This window comes from Phyllostomus hastatus, unplaced genomic scaffold, assembly GCF_019186645.2.
Source record: "Phyllostomus hastatus isolate PE091 unplaced genomic scaffold, TTU_PhHast_1.1 phas_contig_948, whole genome shotgun sequence".
Classification (NCBI taxonomy): domain Eukaryota; kingdom Metazoa; phylum Chordata; class Mammalia; order Chiroptera; family Phyllostomidae; genus Phyllostomus; species Phyllostomus hastatus.
In genome coordinates this window covers 10,420,337-10,441,119 of record NW_025333993.1, presented here as the reverse complement: position 1 = coordinate 10,441,119, position 20,783 = coordinate 10,420,337, and the positions used below count along the sequence as shown (strand labels likewise).

Below are 20,783 nucleotides of genomic sequence, written 5' to 3'. Positions count from 1 at the left end.
CTGTGCCGCTCCCCTGGGCCGCGGCGCCGCGGGAGCAGAGCGTCTCCCAGCCTGGACGCCGCGGGCTGTCGGGGAGTCTCCTTCCGGGAAGGTTCGTTTCAGGAGACGCGTGACCGTGTCCAGCCCCACCCCCCCCGTGTTCTCCCGTGTGGCGGCTCCAGCGGCTGTTTTGCTGGGGATTTTAAGGATCTAATGTATGATTTTCTTCAGCCGAAAACTCGGTGTAATTCCCAGCAGTTTCTTCTGCTTTAACGCTCGGTGGACGCGCCCACGCCGCTGGGTCTCCCGCTGTCCCAGGCTCTGCCGCAGGCGGCTTCTCCGCGGCCGCGTCGCTGCCTCGCGGGCCTGTGACAGCGGCAGGAACAGCCCCGGGGGAGCCGGGGGCTGAGCGAGGGGGCGGCCTTCTGTCCGGGTGGGAGGGGCTGTGGGCAGTGGTGCCAGGCTCCCCTCCAAACAGCGCCGCCGCCCGAGGGGCTCCCCGAGAGCCCGCCTGCCCGCCCCTCCCGGCAGGGCCAGGCAGAGGGAGTCACCGAAGGGACTTCGGTCGGGAATCAGCACCGAGGGGCGAGCCCTCAGACTGCCCCAAGGTTTAGGACAGGGGGCCGGAGGCCAGCGCTGGAGACTCCGCAGCGTGTCTGCGAGGAAGCCAGGTCCCTGGGCTCAGCAGCGACGGGGCCCCGCCGGGTGCGTCCCGGGAGAGGGGGGTGTTCAGGACGAGCAGCTGTGAGAGCTGTCCCCGTCCACATGCCCGGGTTCTGAGCTTGGTTGCTGGGTGGCAGCGGCAGAGAGCAGAGGGCAAGGCCAGCAGGGGCGGTGTGGCCGGCGGGTGTGGTCCCAGCCCAGCAGGGGGGTGTCTGGCGGGCTCTGGAGCTGGGACAGGCGTGGGGGCCAAGGCTGGTGGCTCCCGGGGACCCCCCCAATCAGTCCTGCCGGAGCTGGTTCTGCCGTGACCGCTGACGGCTGCACCGGGGCACGAGCAAGGCCCACGGGCAGGGACGAGGTGTTAGACACGATGGCAGAAACAGCCCCGGAGGGACCGACAGCGCGGCTGGTCGCTGAATAGTTACAGAGAGACCAAATTCCAGCAAAGCACCCGCTTTTAGTGCTATTTCCCCTTTGTGCTGAGGCTTCCAGAAGGTTCCATTCGTGAGGGTGGCCTCGCCGCTCCCCAAACCGGCACCGAGCAGAACTGTGCTACTCAGGTGTCGGAGAGCGTGGCTGCTCACAGCCTCCGACGGGCACCTGCGTGCGGCCCTGCTCACCGCGCAGTGCACCAGGCACCTGGAGAAGCCGAGTCCCGGCTTCGCCGACGCAGAGCGGGAACTCTGGGACGGACCAGTGTTTGCCTCGGCTGGGTATTAACTCGGGGTGAACACGTTCATGGCCCAGTAGAGGCTGCTTACGTGCTCCGCGTGGCCCTTAAATGTACGCATGGGGACCGTTAAAATGGTTGCGCTTGGTGCACCCAAGACGACTGCTCCCATCGACGCGCCACGAGGGACCCGCAGACTTTGCTGGCGGCCCTGACGGGGCACACGCGTGTTCCCTGCGTGTCTTCCTCACCGGAAGGCGCGACCTGCAACTTGGGAACACGGACAGCTGGTCTCGTTTTCCAGGCGGCTGGTTGTCCTGACGTGCCTCAGACACCCGTGTCCGTCTGTGAACCCTCAACTCCGCCCTTCGTCCCGGGTCAGAGCTGGGGGGTCACCGGCTGGGCCCCCCCTCCCCCCCGAGCCGTTCCTGTGGGACGGTCCCGCGAGGTCTCAGGGGCCCGTCACGGTCTTCCCAGCCTGGAAGGCGAGCGGCCGGGGTGGGCAGCGGCTGGAGGAGCTGCTCACAGTCCCGAAGTCAGGGCTCTGGGGCCCCCCCCACCACCCGGCTCAGAGTCAGAGCCCAGGGAACCCGAGTTGACGGCCCACTCTGTGTACCCCGACCCACGTCGCCCCGAACCGTCACGGAGCCAGGCGGTGGCCACCCCAGCTTCACAGGAGCCCGGCTGCTCTGGCGGAGTCAGGGCCTCCCGCTCCCCTCGGCTCCACGGCCTCCTGACCCCCCCGGCGGGCGTGGCCCCTCCCCCCACACACTCTGCGATTCTGGTTCACACGCACCAGCACTGTGAGGGAGCCAGTTCTCTCTTCTCCCTGCGAACATCCACACCATTGTCATCGGGTGGCAAAAAGAAAAGAGAAACCCTGCCATCTGCAACCCACAGAAGCATCGACCTAAAACATTAACTGCGACAATGAACTGTGTGATTTCACATGAATTCAGTTTATTTACTGCCAGGACCAAATCCCAACTCAAAGCCCACTTAAGAAACAGTGAAAAGAGGAAGATGAGCAGCTTAAGTGCACTGACGACGCTGAACTTGACCTCGTCACATTCAAAGGTCCTGGCTACCGAGTGGCCATGAGGGGTGTGGAGGCGAAATTCAGAATCCCCAGGCACTTTTCAAGGAATGGGGCCCGTCTCGTGGTCAGTGGATGAGAGTGTCCCACCACAGCTGACCGACCTTGTGTGGGCGGTACACGACCCAGACTTGGGTGGGCCCCTTCCACCCGAGTTCGCAGGGCTAGGTGGGCTTCCGGTCCCCTTGAACTCCAGTGTCGTGTGCGTTTCTGACTAGTTCCACTGTATTTACATTCACACTGCTGCAGCCAGACTCAGTGTTTCCACAGGTAACGCCCAGTAAGGAGCTCAAGTGTTGGTCTCTGCTTGAACTTTTACTGACCTGTGACAAAGTGTCCCAGTGACCTCACTGGCCTGTAACAGGGTGTCCCGGTGACCTCACTGACCTGTAACAAAGTGTCCTGGTGACCTCACTGACCTGTAACAAAGTGAACTGGTGACCTCACTGACCTGTAGCAAACAGGGCCCCAGTGACCTAAGTAGTTTAACAGGTTTTCCAATCCCGGCTCAGCGCCAACGGCTCCAAAGAGAAACAATTTCATTCCCTTACAAACAGGAGCACAGTCGTGTGTCCTGAGAGAAATCCAAATTCCCAGCCATCTCAGGCGTCGGTTCACCCGCTCAGGATGTCACCCCTCCACGGGCCGCGTGCTCCTCACTCACGGGGCCGTCCCCAGCCGCCGGTCACACAGCAGGGGGGCTCACCAGGGTCAGCGGAAGGCCCCGGGGGCTGCGGGCTGGGCGTGCCAGGGGCCGGAGGCCTGCAGGGCCTGGGTCCGGGGTCCTGAGGGCGGCCCTGGCTGGGTCCACACTCCGGGGCTGGGCACTGCGTAGACGCGTCCGTCCGGGAGGGGCAGGGCTGTGCCCCGTGGCCCCCGGGGGGGCAGCTCTGGATGGCAAAGCCCGCCGGCAGGCTGCATGCTGGGGCGCACGGCTGCGACTCGCGCCTGCACTCGGCTGAGGAGCCTCCTGACGGGCCCGTGGTCCTTTCACGGGTGCTGGCATGGGAGCCAGCCGAGCGGACAGCCGCGGGGAGGCAAGACCGTGGCACGCCGCCGTCCCGCGGGCACGGCTCCGGCTCGAGGCCGCGGGGTTCCTCCCCGCAGCGGTCCAGCAGCCAGGTCCTGCTGTGGCAGCTGCTGGGCAGAAACAGCCCGTCGTCGCGGCTTGGGGGAGGCGAGCTGTGCTCGATGGCAGAGAGCGGTGGGGCGCCGCGGGGGCCCCTGAGCGAGGGGCGGTGGCTGGGGGGCATGGCGTCCAAGCCCCCGAGGACGTGGGCTCTGGGGACCCGACCTGCCGGGTCTGAAGCCTGAAGGCTTTGCTCGGGAGGTTATATGCCCGGAGCTGGGCGTGGGCTCCGTCCCACCTCCAGCGCCAGCGAGCGGGTTGGAGGCCGCGGCTGGTTAGCGCGCTGTGTCGTCACGTGGGAAGAGGATGACAGCTCCGGAGCAGAGGCCAGCCCCTCCCGAGCCTGCACAGCGGCTTCCCCGGGGCCGGGTCGGGGCTGACTCACGGGGCGGGGTTCGCCCTCTGCGAGTCCCAGCGAGTCCCCCAAGCCGAGTGGGGTTTTCTGAGTCACTGCGACTCTCCACGCCGGTGAGAGGGCAGTGAGAAATGCACTCGGGAACAGCCAGCCGGAGATGAGTGTGCAGAGCTGGCGTTCTCAGAGGTGCCACCTTGGTGCGACAGGATACGACACCGAGGCATCGCAGAGACCACCCCGCGGAGCCGCCCCCACTGCGCTCCGGCCTCGGCCCGTCTGCCCTGCTGGGCCGGCGGTGCGCGGAGAAGCTGGCAGGGAAGGTCCTCCCCCGCCCGCCGCCCCCCCGGTCCGCTCGGAGCGCTTACCGAGAGCAGCCCCCGCCCCACAAACCCCTCCCCTTCGGCTGACGTGTCCAAGGCCGCGTTTCGATGCTGCTGCTCTTGCAAAGCTGGCCCTTCCTTCCCTTAGGAGCTCTGACCTGCTCCTCACAATCACCGAAGGGGCTGACGTTTGCTGTTAGGCTCAGCGCTACCCCGCGCAGTGCGCCTCCCCTGCCAGTGCCCTCGGAGGCCGATGAACTGCACCCGCAGCACGCTTGTCTCGGGCGCGCTCATTTCGTCGGTTTCTGCGCTGTGGTTTGGCCGCAGGGCGGTGGCCGGCTCGGACGCCTGCCACCTACAGGAGCCGCTGCGCCCGGCGCAGCTCCGCCCTCACGGCCCAAGGCGGGCCAGCACGGTGTCTGCGGCGCTCTCGGCGGCCGAGGGGACATCTCGTATTCCCAGGGCCACATGGGAACACACTCAGCCCGAGAGGCTGGGTGTCCCGCCTCTCGAGTTACTCTCAGTGTTGGACGGCGCCTCTCGTGTGACCGTCCAAAGATCTCGCTACCCCTTCCCCCACCCGTCTAACACGTGGGCACGTTTGCCCGGAGGCTTCTGCTGCAGCGTCTGACCCTCCTGCTTAAAAGTGTTAGGCGGACTCCCACTGGCCTCAGAGGAGACCCTGGGCACGTGGCCGGCGAGGCCCGGCTGCGCCCCCCTCTCCAGGCTCCGGACCTGGCTCCTCCCCTGCACTGGCCAAGACGTGCAGCTCCTGGAGTGGGCGGGGCCTTTCCTGGGCTCGGCACTGCGCGTGCGCTGTCTGTCCCTCCGCCCGCCTGTTCTACTCCTTCTCCGCGGCCCTGCCCTGTGCACAGCTCCACGGCCCCCCTCCAGGGTCTCCGTCTCAGAGTCCGGTACCTCTCACCCCCGCCCCTGGAAGAAGGTTCCGTTCTCAGGCCCAGCTTTGTCGTTCCTGGGACGCACCCGGGTTTACAGCAGTTCTACTGCGCCCCCTGCCTTCGCCCCACGCGGTGCGCTGCGCTCCGGCCGGCCGGGCGGGCGGCGGGTGCATCTTCCTCGCGCCTGTGTCCCGACACCAAGCCCCGGGCCTGCCTTGTGCGCGGTCAGAGCTCCGTGAACGTGTCGTTGACAGTCAGTGGGTAGAAAGTGCCAAATAAAAATGTGCGTGAATTACAGTCGAGACACGAGGACAGACAGCCCTGGGGCACGCTGATGTGCCCACGAGTGCCTTCCAGAGCCCGGCCAGGGTGCGGACCGAGACAAATGACTCGCCAGCCAGGCTTGCCCGCCTCTCAGGGCCCGTGGTGAGCGGAGTGCGAAGCCACGTGCAGCCCCGCGGGGCCGAGTCGGTCACTGCGACCCCCGCCGGGGCAACGCGGAGTCCCGCGGGGAACGTGGAGGCGGACGTCACCTGGGCCGGCCCCCACGCTGCCCGGCGGCCGCCTTCACGCGAGCGTGGCCACACGCACAAAGCGGGTGGACCCCCGTGCAGTCCCACACCTGCAGGGCCCCGCAGCGGTGTCAGGCCCGCCACTCGTGAACAAGGCCCCCCGCGAGCTCCTGCCTCTCGGGTGGGAGACGGCGCCTTGCACATTCTGTTTACCTGACTGTTGGACGCCGACCTGGGCTGGTGCCGGGTTTACGGAGGGAGTTACCCGGCTTATTATCCGGGAACGCGTGGGCCGGGCACTCGGCCACCTCGCAATTGTCTTTGTGAAACTACTGTCCACTAAGTGTTAGCTTTGCAGATGCTCTAATGGTGGTAATTAGGCGGCCCACCTCCCACCTCTCGGGAAAGGGGTGGCAGTAGCCGCGTGGCCGCCCTCGGGGACCGGAGGCGGTGCCAGGGGAAGGTGGAACCACTGCCCGCCTCTCCGGGTCCCACGCGATCACTGCTGCAGTGACACCTCCGGACCGCCAGAGGGCGGGCCGCCAACGTTTGCGGCGGCTTCGCCCACAATTAAACACAAGAGTGGATTTACGGTACATAAGAGTCCAATGCGGGGATTCTGGAGTCACACCGCCGGGACCCTAAGCCGAGTTCTACGGTCACAAACTATCGCCTTAAACATTCCCCTGAGATGTCTGCGCCTTGGCTTCTTAACTTTCAAAATGGACGCGGGGAGACTCTGGACCTCGCGGGGTGGCTGTTTCCCGCGTTAGTTAGAGGAGACGATACGTATCCGAGACGCCCGCCACCCGCCCGCCGAGTGGCGGACAAGGGGAAGGAGCGGCGGCTTCCGCCCGGGGAAGGCCGTTCACGCAGAGCGCCGTGCCGTTCCTATGGCAACGCCGGTCGGGGCGGACACGCGGCTGCAAGGCAGAGCAGACGGGGTGCCGTCGTCTGTCGGAGAGGCGGTCGTGCGTGCCGGGCGCCGCACACCTGCCCTTTCCAGGGCTGGGGCATGCTGACCGTCCGTCCCGTGAGAGGTCTGGGTGGCCGGTCTCTGCCTCGCACGAGCTTGGCACTTCGTGATTGCAAGGTTGAGTGGTTTATGTTGCTTTTATGTTTGTGGCTGTTCTGGGCTTGGAATCGCTCGCTCCACTGTGTGAAGGTAAAAAACATGAAAAATTAGAGGCGGCCGTAAGTACCGTAGCTCAGCTCGGTTCTCCCAAGGTTGCGTCTCCTGCGTGCCTTGGTTTTCTCCCGCCGACCGAGCTCATGCCCGTGACCTGCGCTAACTGAGACCCTGCACGTGTCTCCTACCGGGGTGTCCCCCCTTCCGGAGACCGCGGGGTGGTGGGGGAGCCTTGGACGCACTGGACGGACCGGCTCCCGCCCAGCTGCTCCGTCCACTCACGGCAGGGACTTGCACGTGTCACTCTGGGCCCGGGGAAGGCGCCCAGGACAGTGACCTCAGGCGAGAGGGTCACTAAGGTCCTTCCTGGCACAGTCTGGGACTTCCTGTCAGAACCGCCGCGTCTCAGAGCTCAGTGGGACTCCAACTGTGGTCGGACCCACCCACCAGATGAACCCGCACCCTGTTCGTGCTCTAACCTCCATCCAGGTCACTCACGAGACGTTCCACAGCGCAGGGCAGTCGGCCGGCTGTTGGTCGCCATCCGTGCCGACAGAGGTCCCCAGCCTTAAACGGATGGCCCTACCGTCTGAGAATAACAGAAACATGTCTCCCACCAGGAGCACACGGGTCCGTCTCTGAAGAGTGTGTCTCGGGGAGTGCCTGACTCCCCAAAGACGTAGCATTTTGTGGAATCGGCCAGGTGCCCAAGAGGCCTTCTCAGCCACCGTCACACCCCAGGAAAGTGTTTTAGGGTCTGGAGCACGCAGAACCACGGCACCGACCGTGACCCCTCTGTGGGCCCTGGAGACGGCCTCCCGCCGGCTGTCTCTGTCTCGGGGATGAAAAGATTCTCTGCGAACACAGGAACGAGTGAAAGGACTCACTCTGCGATCTCGTTGCACTTCTGAAGCTTCCTCCAAGTCGCTCTGCTTCTTGGTTATTTACGATTCGATCACATCCGACTTTAATTCAAACAGCCACCGAAGAAAACAGGAAGAAAATTGAGAGGATTGTGCAGGGTCTGCATAGCCCTCAGCGACGCGTGGTTAGAAAAAGGAATGAATCCAGTCCCCGGGTTTTCTGAGCTTGCAGCCCACACCCCAGCCCCTTGCTCCAGGGTGTCCTTGGGGAGCAGGGGTCACAGGTCATGGGTCAGGTCAGCAGTCACGCCCCTCCTCCGTTCTCTTCCTTGGCGGCTCCGGGAAGGCGCGTTCTGTCCCTGGGGTCCAGACGTGTGACTTCATCTCTGGGCCCTCAGACGCTGTCCACACGCACTGCAGCTGCGAAATTGGACCTCGGAGTGGGAGCTGGGTCGTTCTTGACGACGATGACGACAGTGACTAGAGGATGGGTGACACCAATACAATGGGTTTATCTAAGTCAAGTTCAACCAGCCAGGACAGAGGCGTGCCTGCTGTCCCTGACGTAGAACACCCTGCAGACGGCCACCCTCTGCCCCTGATTTCTGTGTCGACTTTCACTGGATGTTTGCCACGTGCCGGGTCCCTGAGACGAGGGTCGTCCGAGTCCCGTGAGGAAGTAACCAGGGTGGACAAACACACAAAACGGCTCTGCTTGAACAGTAACGCTTTTACTTCAACATCAAAGCAGGAACTTCCCCAGGGACGCGCTGTCGGCCTGTGTGACGCCGGCACTGTGCGGCGAGAGACCCCTCTGCTGACCTGCCCCAGGCGGGGCCGGGCGGCCGGGCCTGCAGGGACTCCTAGCGAGGGCCCAGGCTTGGGTCCGGGTCCGGGTCCGGGAGGGGCCTCACCGTCCTTTCCCGCGCTGCTCCTGGGGCCCTCCTATAGCCCCCTCCTGGCCCCCGTCCCGGGCGGCTCCCGTCTCAGCCGGAGATGCCGTTCAAGGGGACTCGCTCCGTTGTCCTGGGTCTCACCACGTCTGCAGGCCGTGTGCGTGTTGCTAAACTGAGCTTTGCTGTTTTCCTCCCGCAAACCTGCCTTTTCCACGCAGGGGTTTCTCCGCGGACAGCCTGGGGGAGTGGCGGGGGGTGCTGCTGCCCCTCCCACGCACTCAGTGCATGCAGGGCAGCCCCCGGCCCCCCTGGGGTTCCGTCTGCCGGAACCTCCAGGAAACGGACTCGGAGGGGCCGCACGACACCTCCTGCCAGGAGACGGCTCCTTGAATCAGTGTGTGTGTTCAGTCCCGCAGCAGTCAAGTTGGAATTATTGACAGTTTTCCTTTTTACAGTAACAAGGCTTGTGATCGGATACTGGACTGAGTGAGTGCACTTGAAGAGAAGAGAAGAGCACTTCCCGCTCCGTTTTTAAGGAGAGAAGTGAGGGGTGAAGTCGCAGAAGGACAAAGCTGGGCCCTGGGAGAAACGCTGTGGTTCTCCCGTGACTTTCATCTGACGGTCGCGCCGGCCAGGTGACTGCTGACGTGGACTGCGAGGGGACGACGGTGCAGTCACAGACCAGAACCCTTCCCGAGCTGGTCAGTAAATGCCAGACCCGCAGGCTGGTCTGGAACCACAGGAGGACTGGCAGCTCCTGGGGGTCCCGCAGGTCGGGCGGCGGGATCCGGATCCAGGGCCCGGGGAAGGGACCCCACAGGCACCACAACCCTGGGGTCTGAGGCCACCAGACCCAGAGCCCAGGGAGCAGCTGCTGCTGGACCCCCGGCCCTGAGCCCCAGTGGACGGGGCCTGGCAGGGGCTGCTGGGCACGGGGACCCTCGGGCTGCAGCAGGACGGCCGGCGGCTGCTGGGCGCCCAGCAGATGACCTGGTAGCTGCTCTGGGGAGAGGGGCCCTGCGGGCAGCGGCTGGAGGAGCAGGGGTCCCTGCTGGGGGCCGGGGTGCTGGGGTTGGAGGAGCTGCAGGAGGAGTCTGGGCAGCACTGGGAGCTGCCCAGGGAGCGGGAGGAGAAGTTTCCAGAGCGGCAGCTGGTGGACATGCTGGCAGAGACCGAGTTCAGCTGAGCTACAGCGAGAAGGTACTCTGAAGTTGTGGGCGTCTCCCGGCTCTGGGGTGGGTGGCCGGGATGCGCCCCCACCCAGCCCGGTGCCGGTCTGGTGGTGAAAACAGCTAATTAACCCAGGCTTCCACGGCAACGAACTGTAACTGAGCGCAGCCCCGCTCGTAACCGCGACCTAATTGCGGGTGAGCAGACGCCGCCCTGCTTCCCCCTCCCCCTGGGGGCGGGGGCGCTGTGCCCTCCGTGTCCTCGGTGGGTGGGACGCAGACCGCGCCCGCCTCAGTCTGAGCTGGCCCCGCGCGTTCTGGGCGTGCTTGTGGGAATCGTCACCGTCCAGTCGCCAGCGCCGCCCTCCCAGACACTCACGTTCGTGGTGCTGAGCGTTTACTGCCGTGAACCTGGGAAACCTCGCCTTCTCCCACAGCCGCGTGAGAGCGGAGTCGCCGCCCTGCAGGGGCCCGGGCGTCGTCTGCAAAGCCAGCAGGAGCCAGGAGGCCCCGCCGACAGCTGGGGGAGCCGGTCCCTTGTGCTCCCAGATGCGCGGGCACCACGAACACCCCGGTGAGGACAGAACCTTCCGGCGCAATCGCCTTTGCCCGTCCCCCGACACGTGCCGGCCTGTGGGGTCGCACCCCCTCCGTGAAAGCCCCGGAGGCAGCCAGCCGCTGGAGGGCGGCGTCCCCACGCCTCTGGGGGGGTGTTCCCACTCCCAGAGCCGCTGTGGGGAGGGTCACCCCAAACCCCCTGCACGCGCCCTCTGTCGAGGGGCCCTCCTGAAGCGAGCCGGCCGGGTGCGGGCGGAGCGACTGGCTTCTCTCTCCGTGTGCGGCAGGGAGTCCCGTGGCAAGGCCTGAGGCTGCCCCTGAGAATGAGGGCCGAAACCTGATACACTGGAGGGAGTGAGTGAGCGGACCGCCGGTGAAACGCGGCGGCCGACACAAAGCTGGAGCCGTGACCGTGCGCGGACCTTCCCCTCCCCGCTGGGAGCGAGAACGGGACGCTGTGGGGCGGCCCCCCTCCTCCCCGCTGGGCCCCCCCTGTGCTCGTCCGTCCGGAAAACAAAGCAGCTCAACACCGACCCGCACACGGCGCGGCTACAACTCTCCTTGTCGCCGCGGGACACCGAGCGCTCTGGGGAAGAGCCCTAAGACGAGAGAGGCCTTCTGACTCGCTGGCCGTCTCGAATTCCGATTCCTGCCTCCAAGCGGCTTCTGGAACTCGGGAGCAAGAAGCTGTGATTCGACCTCTTCTGTTTGTTCCAACCAAACCCTGGCGTCTCCCGGGGGCCCCTCTCGCCTCAGCGCCAACCCTTGGCCGCAAGGATCTCCGAGTCCCACAAGCTACCCGTCTGGGTGAGCGTGCACACACACATGTGCACAGCACAGCACACACACACGGATATGCACACGCTCACACGTGCACACGCACACACCGTGCAGAAACGGGCCGAGCAGACCGAGATCCCGGGTCTCTGAACCCCCGGGAAAGGCACCGTGTGGGCGGAGCCCGGAAGCCAGGAAGCCCTCGGGGCGGCCGCAGGGCCCGGTCCCCCCTCTCAGGCGTCCGGCACAGGGTGGGCACTCCTGGGAGTTTACGGAATGAAGGGAGGGATCAGGCCACTGACTTTCTGTCTTTGCTCCGTCTGAGATAAAGACATGCATGCGGACGAAGGGGTGTTCATCTTGCAAGTCACCTTTAATGAAAAGGAAGTGAACGCAAGTATCTCCTTCATCATTAGCTACAATCCCCAAGCCAATGACCGCCTGTTGGGTGCCGGGGGACCCCAGATATCTGTCCCCCGCCCCAGGCAAACCTGCCTCCGGGGCCTTGGCCGGCGGGATTCCTTTGTCCGCGGCTTCCTCACAACGCGCGTCAGTGGTTCCGTCTTCCCAGCTTTGTAAACGCGGCCGCCCCCTTCGATCCAAGCACCCTGGGTCACGCCATCCCCCCCCACACACACACACCGACCCCCACTATCGTGCGGCTCCTTCTGTTTGTAGAGGCGGAGCTTCCCGGAGAGCTGGGCAGCCGGGCCACGCCCCGCTCACTTCGAGTGTGGACCTGCTGCTTCTCCGCGGGCCCACACACGTCCGAGACGTCACCGCTACTGGCGGCGGCGGCCCCGGGACGCTGGGCACGGTGGGCGTGCTCCGGGGTCCCCGTGCATTTCCAGTTCCTCGGGCATCACCTGTTCATGCTCAGTTCACCCCACGCTCACGGCTTCCCGTCCGAAGAGCACGCAGAGCCGGCTGATGCCGCGTCTCCGCGAGCGCCACCCCTTCCGGCCCGGACACACGTACCGCGCTGGTTTGTGCCCCGTTAACCTGGTCTGGTGTGGGTTTCACTGTCAGTTCGGCCCCGAGACCCCAAGGAGTGGGGGTGGGGGATCCCCACCCTCCCAGAAAACCCGTCTTCTCCAGAGGGGAGGCACCTCCCCTCCACACTTACGCCACAGTCCCTGACACTCAGATGTGCCTTTCCCGCCCACACTCCCAGTTGAAATTCTAGGCCCAGATAGTCAGTTCTTACTCGTCTTTTCCACCTGGGGATTTCATAAGGGTGGCAAACCTGTACAGCGACGAAATGGAGCTTTTGCTCGCATGTACACACATCGTGACCGTTAAAAAGTCCCAAACCGCGTGGGGGCAGGGCGGGTGTGATGGGACCCTGCTCCCAGCCCAGGCGGCCCCCTTGCGTGGCGGGACCCCTGAAGGTTCCACTGAGGGCCGTCTCATCCCTCGGTCCTGTCCCCGCCCCCTGCCTGGGCATCTTCTTAAAACAACAAGCTGATTGAAACTTTCTCATCGACCCCATGACCCCACGTGTGATGCAGCTCCAACCCCTCCGGACTGGGGGGCTGTGCGGGCGCCCACCCAGGTCCCTTGCCTCCTCTTCCGCCCATGCTCGCCCCTCCCCGCGCCCTCTGCCCCCCCCACCCCCACCCCGTTACCTCCCCGGCTCCGTCCTACCGCAAGGACTCGCCGCCTCCTCTGCCTGGAGCGTTCTTTCTTCGTCTGGGTGATTCAGATAATTAAGCCTTTCCGCACTTTCTAACCGCCGAGTCCCAGGGTAAATGAACTTCCCTGCTTCGACATCTATTACTCCTGCGCTTAGTTCTATCACTTTACCACAGATCTGCTTTCAGACCGTCCTCGACCCAGGGCAACGAAACCTCAGGCAGCCGGTCGATGCCCGAGCGTCCCCACCGCCGAGAGGCAGATGCATCAGCGGGAAATCGATGCGCCCTTCCTTCATGAAGGGGCCGGACTCGATTAGAGGTTCGGCCCGGCGGGTTCACGGCTCGGCCACCCCACTGCGGGCCCTGGCTGCGGGCTGGCCGAGGGTGATCTCCAAGAGGAGGGGCGATAAAGTCCTTTCTTGTTCCGCGCGGAATGCTCAGCTGGACAAGAGTCCAAGGCATCTTGCTGTGGCTCAGCAGTGAATAGTTCAAGGATGAATTAGGAAATTGATGGTTTTTGGTTTTTTATTTTTAATCCTCACCTGAGGACATGCTTATTGATTCTAGGGAGGAGGAAAAGAGACAGCCGTGTGAGAGAGAAGCATCCGGCGCCTGCCTCTCGTGTGCGCCCAACCCACCGGGACCAACCCACAAGTAGGCCTGTGCCCTGACCCGCGGTCAGACCCGCGGGCGTCAGGTTTACAAGATGACGCTCCCGCCAACGGAGCCGCACCGGTCGGGGTGGAAGCTGGTGGTTTTGTGGTCGCCGGTGCATCTTCTACCTCACTGCGTCTCCAGACCGCCAGACTTTGGCCTGCCGCCCAGGCCTCCTGGGTGTCTCACGGAACCAGCGGGGGCTCAGCGGCCCCCAGCGGCCTCCCCGCCCAGACCCCCCCGCCCCCGCTCACGTGCACACCGTCGCAGTTACAGCGCACCGCCTCTGAACACGGCCCGGGAGACGCCCGCTGCCCCTCTGCCTCACTGCCCGAGTCCGACCCGGGTCAGCGTTTCTGGGCACTTCTGTCTGCAGACGCGTCCACGTCCTTGGCCTCCCGAGGTCCCCAGACCCAGCTGCCTCGTCGCTGTGATGGCCGGTGCCCCCCCCCCGCCGCCCCGCCGGCTGCCTCCCGAGACTCGACTGGTCTTGCCCACGCCAGCCCTATTTTCTCCGAATTTATGTTTTCCCAAGAGTCTGTGTTGGCCTTTTCCGACTCGAATGCCGGTTACGTGCTGATCTGTCGTTTTGCACCTGGTGTCTCAGCGTCCTCGTTTTATCTTCAAAAGACAGCAGGTCGTCCGGCTCAGCCGCACCCGGCGGCAGAGGCGGGGTCAGTCCGGCGAAGGGGTCTGGTCTCGGGAAGCGCGGGCTGAGCCGTGGCCGTGGCGGTCGGAGGAGGAGCGGAGGTCAGAGGCGAGACTGGGGACAGTCTCCGTAAGCCGGGGTGCAGGTCCGCACCTCCCTCCCAGGCCCCACAGGCTCTGCACATCAGAGCCCTTCCCCAGAGCTAGCCGGTGGCGGGCGGAGACGGTCTGCTCCTCAGGGCACTCGCACGGCTCGAGCTCACGGGAACGGGACCCTGTCTGCCTGCTTCTCGGGTGGACGCCTGGATGGTGCGTTTCAGAAGCAGGTCAACACGTGTGCTCTGGGGGTGTGGTTTCCGGATGCTCCCGGGGCATCACGTGGCATGCAGTGTGTTTGTCTGCCGTCTTTCTAAAACATGGGAGACCCTGGACTCTGAACCGTGTCTGTCCCAGTGGCTCCGGCACGAGCAGGGGGTCCGCAACAGTAGAGCCATTGACAGGTTATCCATGTGACAGAAGGAGGTCAGTGGCGCCTCCCACAGGATGACCTGCCGCGCCGGGACGAGCGCCGAGAAGGGTCCGAAAGAGGAAAGGGCGGGCCGGGGGTGGGGGGCAGACCGTGGCCGTGACCCTCAGTGGCCTGTACTTTCCCCCACAGCGCTTGGGGGCCGCCCATAGAACAGTCAACACGGCCGAACAACCGGTGCCGACTCAGACGAGAAAGGGGCCTGGGGCAGTGTCCCCCCCCACCCCCCCCAGCGCAGCCTTGCACTGGAGGAGTCCGCACGGCCATAGGGCCCCACGGGAGGCTGCCGGAGCGTGGGGAGGATGCCGGCCATGCGCAAGGGTCAAGGTGAAGATGCATTTCAGGCACAGGGAGGTCACCGCCAGCCGCCAGTGTGGGAGGAGGTGGGCTTCGGATTCAGATTCGGTGGGGAGGTGGAGACCGCCCCCCCGCCCCCCCCGAGTCTGGGCGTGTCACGGTCAGAGACTGCGTGTCGCTGTCGCTGTCGTCGACAAGGTTCTGCTTCGCTTTGTTTTCATTTGAAAATGGCCACAGTCTCAACAGTGTCTGGTACAGGATGGATGCCACTGGGGTGGCCACAGAACTCGTTTGGTGTTTTCCTTTACGATGGCTCTAGTAGCACTTAGTTGTCTCTAACTTCATTCAGAACAATTTTTAGATTGTGTTATGACAGCTGTCGTATCAGCGTGCATTTAAAAATTTATCAAAATGGGTGAATTTTTGTGCAGCCATTTTAACATTGAAGACAGAAGAAAATATGCAACATTTTCGGCATATTATGCCTTACTAATTTCAGAAAGGGTAAAAATGCAACTAAATGCAAAAAAATGATGGGTGCCGTGTGTGGAGAAGGTGCTGGGACGGATCGAACGTGTCAGCAGTGGTCTGTGGAGTTTCGTGCTGGAGACTCCTCGCTGGACGGTGCCCCACGGTCGGGGGACCAGGTGAAGTCAATAGCGATCAAACCGAGACGTGAATTGAGAACAATCAGCCTTCTACCACGGGGGAGAGAGCTGGCATGCTCAAAATATCCAAATCAGCAAAGTTATTGGTGAAACTGAGAAATGTGTGTCTTTTATTTCATGGGGAAAAAAAAACCCACGAGAAATGGCCTCGCCGTTTCTCTTACACGTAACTTCCCCGAGTGTCGGACGGAGCTCCCTGAGGCAGTGTCCCATCTCTGACTGTGCTGCGATGACAGAACGTGTCCTGGAGGGAAACTGAGTCGCCGGCGGTCAGCCCGGTCCTGGGCCTGGGGCCGAGGCGTGTGGGTCTGACGGCAGCGGCGCTCTGTGCAGGAGCGGCGAGGCACGGAGCTCGGACGAGCCGCAGTCCGCTCGCAGGGGGCCTAGCAGGGGCGTAGGCTGCGTGGCAGGGGCCTGGGGTGGCGACTTTGGTTTGGGAGCCTCAGGTCTGTAGAGAAGGGACAGGTGTGGCTGCGGGGGGCTGGGGGCCGCTTCCCTGGGTGTCGTGACGGGGCACCCCGACTCGGCCGGGAGAAGGGGGGCAGGCAGGCGGGCGAGGAAGGAGCACAGCGGAAGGTGGGTAGACCAGAAACCCAGGCGGAGCAGGCGGGGAAGCGTCCAGTGCGGCCGCTGCAGCATGTCCCCGCCGGACCTCTTCAGTGCGTTGTCCACCCCAGAGTGTCCAACCATCCCTGCTGGCCGAGCGCTCTCCCCCGCCCCAAGCAGGCGAGACGTCTGCGACCCGAGACTGTGACGTCCCGTCCACCCCGTCCACTGCAACTTTCCTAGGAGCATCTCCGCGCCGGGTGGCCGCATCTCACGCACGTAGGTCAGTGCCGGCGTACAGGTGCCTCCCTGTGTTCTGGGGCTGGACGCCGGCCCGCCGCTCTGCCCCGGAGCCGAGGCCCGCGTGGCGGTCACCTCGTGGCCGGTTTGACGGGTGGCTCACCAGTCGTTTGCAGGGGGCCGAGGTCCGGCTGTGCCCTGCCCTCCCTGCGGCGTGTGTGGTGTTCCACTGCGCCCCTCTCCCCGGCCGCTCCTCTCGTGACCTGCCGTGTAATGCAGCATGCCCTCGTGCCCAGCAGCAACAAGCACGCGTGGTATAAACGGTGCGTCAGAGGAGAGATACCACCGCCTGGTCCCGATGCGCCGTAAGGACCAAAGCAGTTTTGTGGGAAGATAATTCCGCTCAGCTCTCTCTACCAGCTGGATGGACGTGGGACGCCTCGTGTAAGTGGACTTCAATTGTGTCAGCTGAGAAGATGGAAATCCCAGCCCAGATACATTAAAAAACCAATCTACTATCAAGTTTGTAGTGTGTGAAATTGTTATGGCCCCTGAGGGGCTGTGCCGATAAGCAGTAAAATAAATACTAAATTATTTTCTCCAAGAGCGTTGAGAACTGCCGAACAAATACAAGTGTCAAAGCAATGTCACAGCGTGTCCCCCGCTGCCGTGCGAGGGGTCATCCTGCCTGAAGAGCCCGTTCGCTCACGCGCGGGACTGTGGGGGCGGGAGGGGCAGGCGGGACCGGCTGGGGGATGGGGGGCAGGGGAGGCAGAGAGGCGGCACCGTGCTCGGGGGTGGGGGAGGGGGTGTTTGCAGAGACAGACGGATGGATGATACACAGACAGACAGACACAGACAGAAAAAGGCATGACAAGGAAATGCGGAACTGGGTTACCCCTGGAATAGAAGTGATCGAGGAAGGGGAGTAAAACGTGCTCATTTACACGTCCGTGCCTCTGGGAGGGAACGGAGGTACGGCCTTGTCCTCTCGTGGGCGTGCGCAGTGTTCACAGACTGGGAGGAGACGGCTCAGCTCTCGGCCGCGTGGAAGAACGTGGTGCTGACGGCCCACACGACCAGAGTGCTGGGCCCGTGCGCATTCACTTTTGGGGCACAGCCGCCTGTATTTACAGTCTCGTGACAGTTCACATTTATGGCGTGCTGTCCTGTTCGAGGAGCCCTCCGCGCTGCTGCACACATCTTATCGCCTGCTCCCTGCTGCAGTGCTGCGGTCTACATGGCACCGGTGTCTCCCTTCTACGTGACAGGAGATTGAACTCTGGGGCGGGTCCGGGGTGTGCGCCAGACAAACGGCCAGCGCGCGCCCGAGCTGGGGAGCGGGCTGCACCTGGCGCTGATTCAGGAGTCACGCACGTGCTTAGATGGAACGGGCCCCTCCCCCCAGCAGACAGGCTGAGCAATGCACGAGGGACGAAGAGAAGCACTGGGCACTCTGAGGAACGGTTTGAGGCGGAGAGACGCCGAAGCCCCTCCCGGTGGGGACCCCAAGGTGGCATCCCGCGGATCACGCCGTCCGTCGCCTGGAGGACAGCCAGGCGCCTGGGGGCAGGCGGGGTCGCCCGCGGCTCCCCAGATCTGGCCGCCCCGCCCCTCTGTCCCCTTCACAGGCCGACCCTGTCCTCCCCCGGAACCAGCCAGCTCGGGTGTCGCTGCATCTCAGGAGGAAGGGGTTCCTGCCAACGTGTGAGTGAGGACCTCCCAAGGGACCCGCCGTTCGGGGGCCGGCGCCCACGTGGGGCGTGTGGGATCTGCGCGGCTTGGCCGATGGCAGGCGAGGGATCTCCTCTCCCTCCGGTCCGGCCGTCCTCGGTCCTCGGAGGCCAACGGCAAGGGTGGCGCCTCTCGGCGGGCGCTGGCTCGCTCCTTCTGAGGTTCGGGAGCCCCGGGGGCCACTCTCTGTCGGCGTCCCCCACGGAGTCGTGGGAGAGGGATGGCGCCGTGGCCCCGAGAGCAGGGCCCGTGGCGGGGGGCACCCCGGCCTTGGTTCCACTGTCAGGTTCCCCTGACGCGCCCGCGGCTGTGGTCTCTAGAAGCTTCTCCAAGGCAGGGTCTCGGTGGGGACCGGCTCTTTGGAGGAGGCTCTGCCGGCTTTCTGCCTCGTTACCTTGACCCAACGTCAGCAGCACGAGGGGATACGGTAAAAGCTCACAAGTGAACCTGGAAAGACAACAGTTCCTTTTCTCCGTATTTAATAAACTAACCATCATTTTGCAGATGCTTGACATCGCGGTGCCCCGAGCGAGTCTCAGTGGCGCAGGCCAGGCCTGCCCCTCCCTCCTCCGCCTGGATCAAAGCACCCCAACACCGGGCACCCACGAACGGCGAGGGTGTGACCCGCACCCCGAGTCCAGGGGAAACCCCCCCGAAGACGGGTGTCTGGGGCACGCGGAGAACTGCTCCACCGATCCCTGACCTTTATTGTCAGAAAGTGCAAAGGGGCAGAACCAGGAAACGTCTACTCTGTCATTTTACACGCACGCCACGTTATCGAAGTAGGTCTGCGCTTTGACGAAAGAGTGGGGCTGGTTCCCTGTACGAGCGGTGTGACAGGGCAGTGACCGGGGTGAGGTGGGCGCCGGGGAGGCAGGGGAGGTCAGAAGTCCGGGAGACAGAGGAAGGAAGCAGAAGCAAGTCAAGATCGGCGGGAAAACAGCTGGAAATTCGCGGTGAGGAGACAGACACTAAGGACACATTACAGGGAGACAGGGTGCAAAGGGCACTCACGCGTCCAGTCTGGTTCCTGAAACCCGATCTTCACGTGACCCTTCGGGGAGTCTGAACTTGAACTCTCCAAACCCGGCACTTCCTCTCCCGACCTCGCCGCCCCGCCCGCGGTGCTGTCTGGCCCCGCCCCTCCCGGCGGCGTCAGACGGAGAAATTCCCGGTCGCTCCAGAGCGAGACCCTCTCTGTGCCCGGAGACCCGTCCTTCCACCCTGGGGTGGTCGTCGGAGAGAAGCACTGCGCGTGCAATCCCCCCCCCCGCGCCCAGCCGTCGCTCGGGCTCCCCGGCCCTCTCCGCCTGGCCGATACAGACGCTACCTGCTCCGGTGCACCCGCGTCAGAGAGCGCTCCGCACTCAGTGACTCGCTTTTTTAACAGCTGCTGCTCCTCGGGTGTGAGCGGCAGACACCTTGTTCCGCTGGAATCGTCCTAATTAGTTCAAACCAAGAGACGATTTTACGGGCCTGTGCAAGTGACGCGCGTCAAGGACCCGAGAAACTGGCTCGAGGGACGGTGAGGACCGGGGTTCCAGGCCCCCCAACCCCCGGTCTCCCGCCTCACTTCCCGCCCCTGAGTCCGGGTTGGTTGGTGGGCACGGAGCCCGGGACACCCCCCTTCACCACGCTGAGGCCTTGATCTCCTTGAGGGCGCGAGGGAAGAGGCCCATTTTCTCGGATTCCAGAGGCTGAGCCAGAGGCTGAGGAAGGAGCTGGGGGGGTGGGGGGGGCACAGCGGCCAGCGCTCGGATCCCACGTCTGGAGTGGGTGGTCGTCGGTGACGGCCGCTCTCCCGCCCACGGACAGTTGTCGGTGAACCGGGCGTGGAGGAGTTGTAACTGGGTGCCCACCCTGCGTTTGGCCGCGGAGACACATGACCGACGGAAATAGAAAACACACACAGACCGTGTCCTGTCCCGGACCTGAGTTTCACCCCACAAGGATCTGGTTCCGTCAGACCGTCCCCGTGGGGCCGGGGCCCCAAGGCCCTCACCCAGGCGGGTGACGAGGTTTAGAGCATCACACTCCCCCGACTGAGCCCCCCGTTCCGCGGGCAAGTCCCCCCCGAGGGGCGCGGTCTGCAGCCCCCACTACCTGGGGGAGTTCAGTGAGCACCACCCAGGCTATAACCGTTCTGTGAGTCGGTAATTCACACGGACGTGCTTTCCACCACAGACAACATCTCCCTCCCTGTAACTCCCGCGTGGTTCTCACCGTTAGAACTCCGTGTCTGGCTCTGTCTCCCTCGTTCTCTCTCTCTCCCTCTCTCTCTCTCTCTCTCTCACACACACACACACACACACACACACAGGCACACACAGGCGCACACACACACACACACACACACGCACACACACTCATTCACACTGGAAGACCCACTGCCCGCACTCTCAGAGAGAACCATAACTCCTTCCAACTCCTGGCATTCCACGTTTTCTCTCTTTTCCTGCCATTATTTTAGATTCATTCAAGTGTTTTACGTGACATTTTGTAAAGATCTCATCGCCTCGCTGGCGTACTTGGGGTGAGCTCTAACGCCTGTTGGTCTGAGTATGCACACTCAGAACCGAAGGTGACTGCCCGTGGAAGGGGTCCTCGCGGCAAACACGGCTGGCCTGCGGCCCCCACGGTGGGCCGACCCTCGGGCGTCGGATCCTCCCGGCGGCGGGTGACCGGGGGTGTCCTCGAGGCCAGGCCCCCCGCCGTTTCCCAGGGAAATGGGGCGCTCACTCGGAAGGTCTGGGGCCCAGAGACAGGTCACCGAGCTTTGAGAGCCAGCAAACACCGATGAGAACACATCAGATGCAGG

At 64.0% G+C, this 20,783-nt stretch overlaps 1 protein-coding gene across 1 annotated transcript; it reads right to left on the bottom strand.

Moving 5' to 3' along the window:
- Nucleotides 1-2,343: 2,343 nt before the first annotated feature.
- LOC123828087 (keratin-associated protein 27-1) lies at nucleotides 2,344-3,794 on the bottom strand. The gene has a single exon (XM_045852673.1). It carries the CDS (start codon nucleotides 3,659-3,661, stop codon nucleotides 3,065-3,067), a length of 597 nt encoding a protein of 198 aa, XP_045708629.1. The 5' UTR covers nucleotides 3,662-3,794; the 3' UTR covers nucleotides 2,344-3,064.
- Nucleotides 3,795-20,783: the final 16,989 nt, after the last annotated feature.

Excerpts from the sequence above, each read along its gene's own strand:
- LOC123828087 (XM_045852673.1), bottom strand. The coding sequence starts at position 3,661 with ATGCCCCCCAGCCACCGCCCCTCGCTCAGGGGCCCCCGCGGCGCCCCA.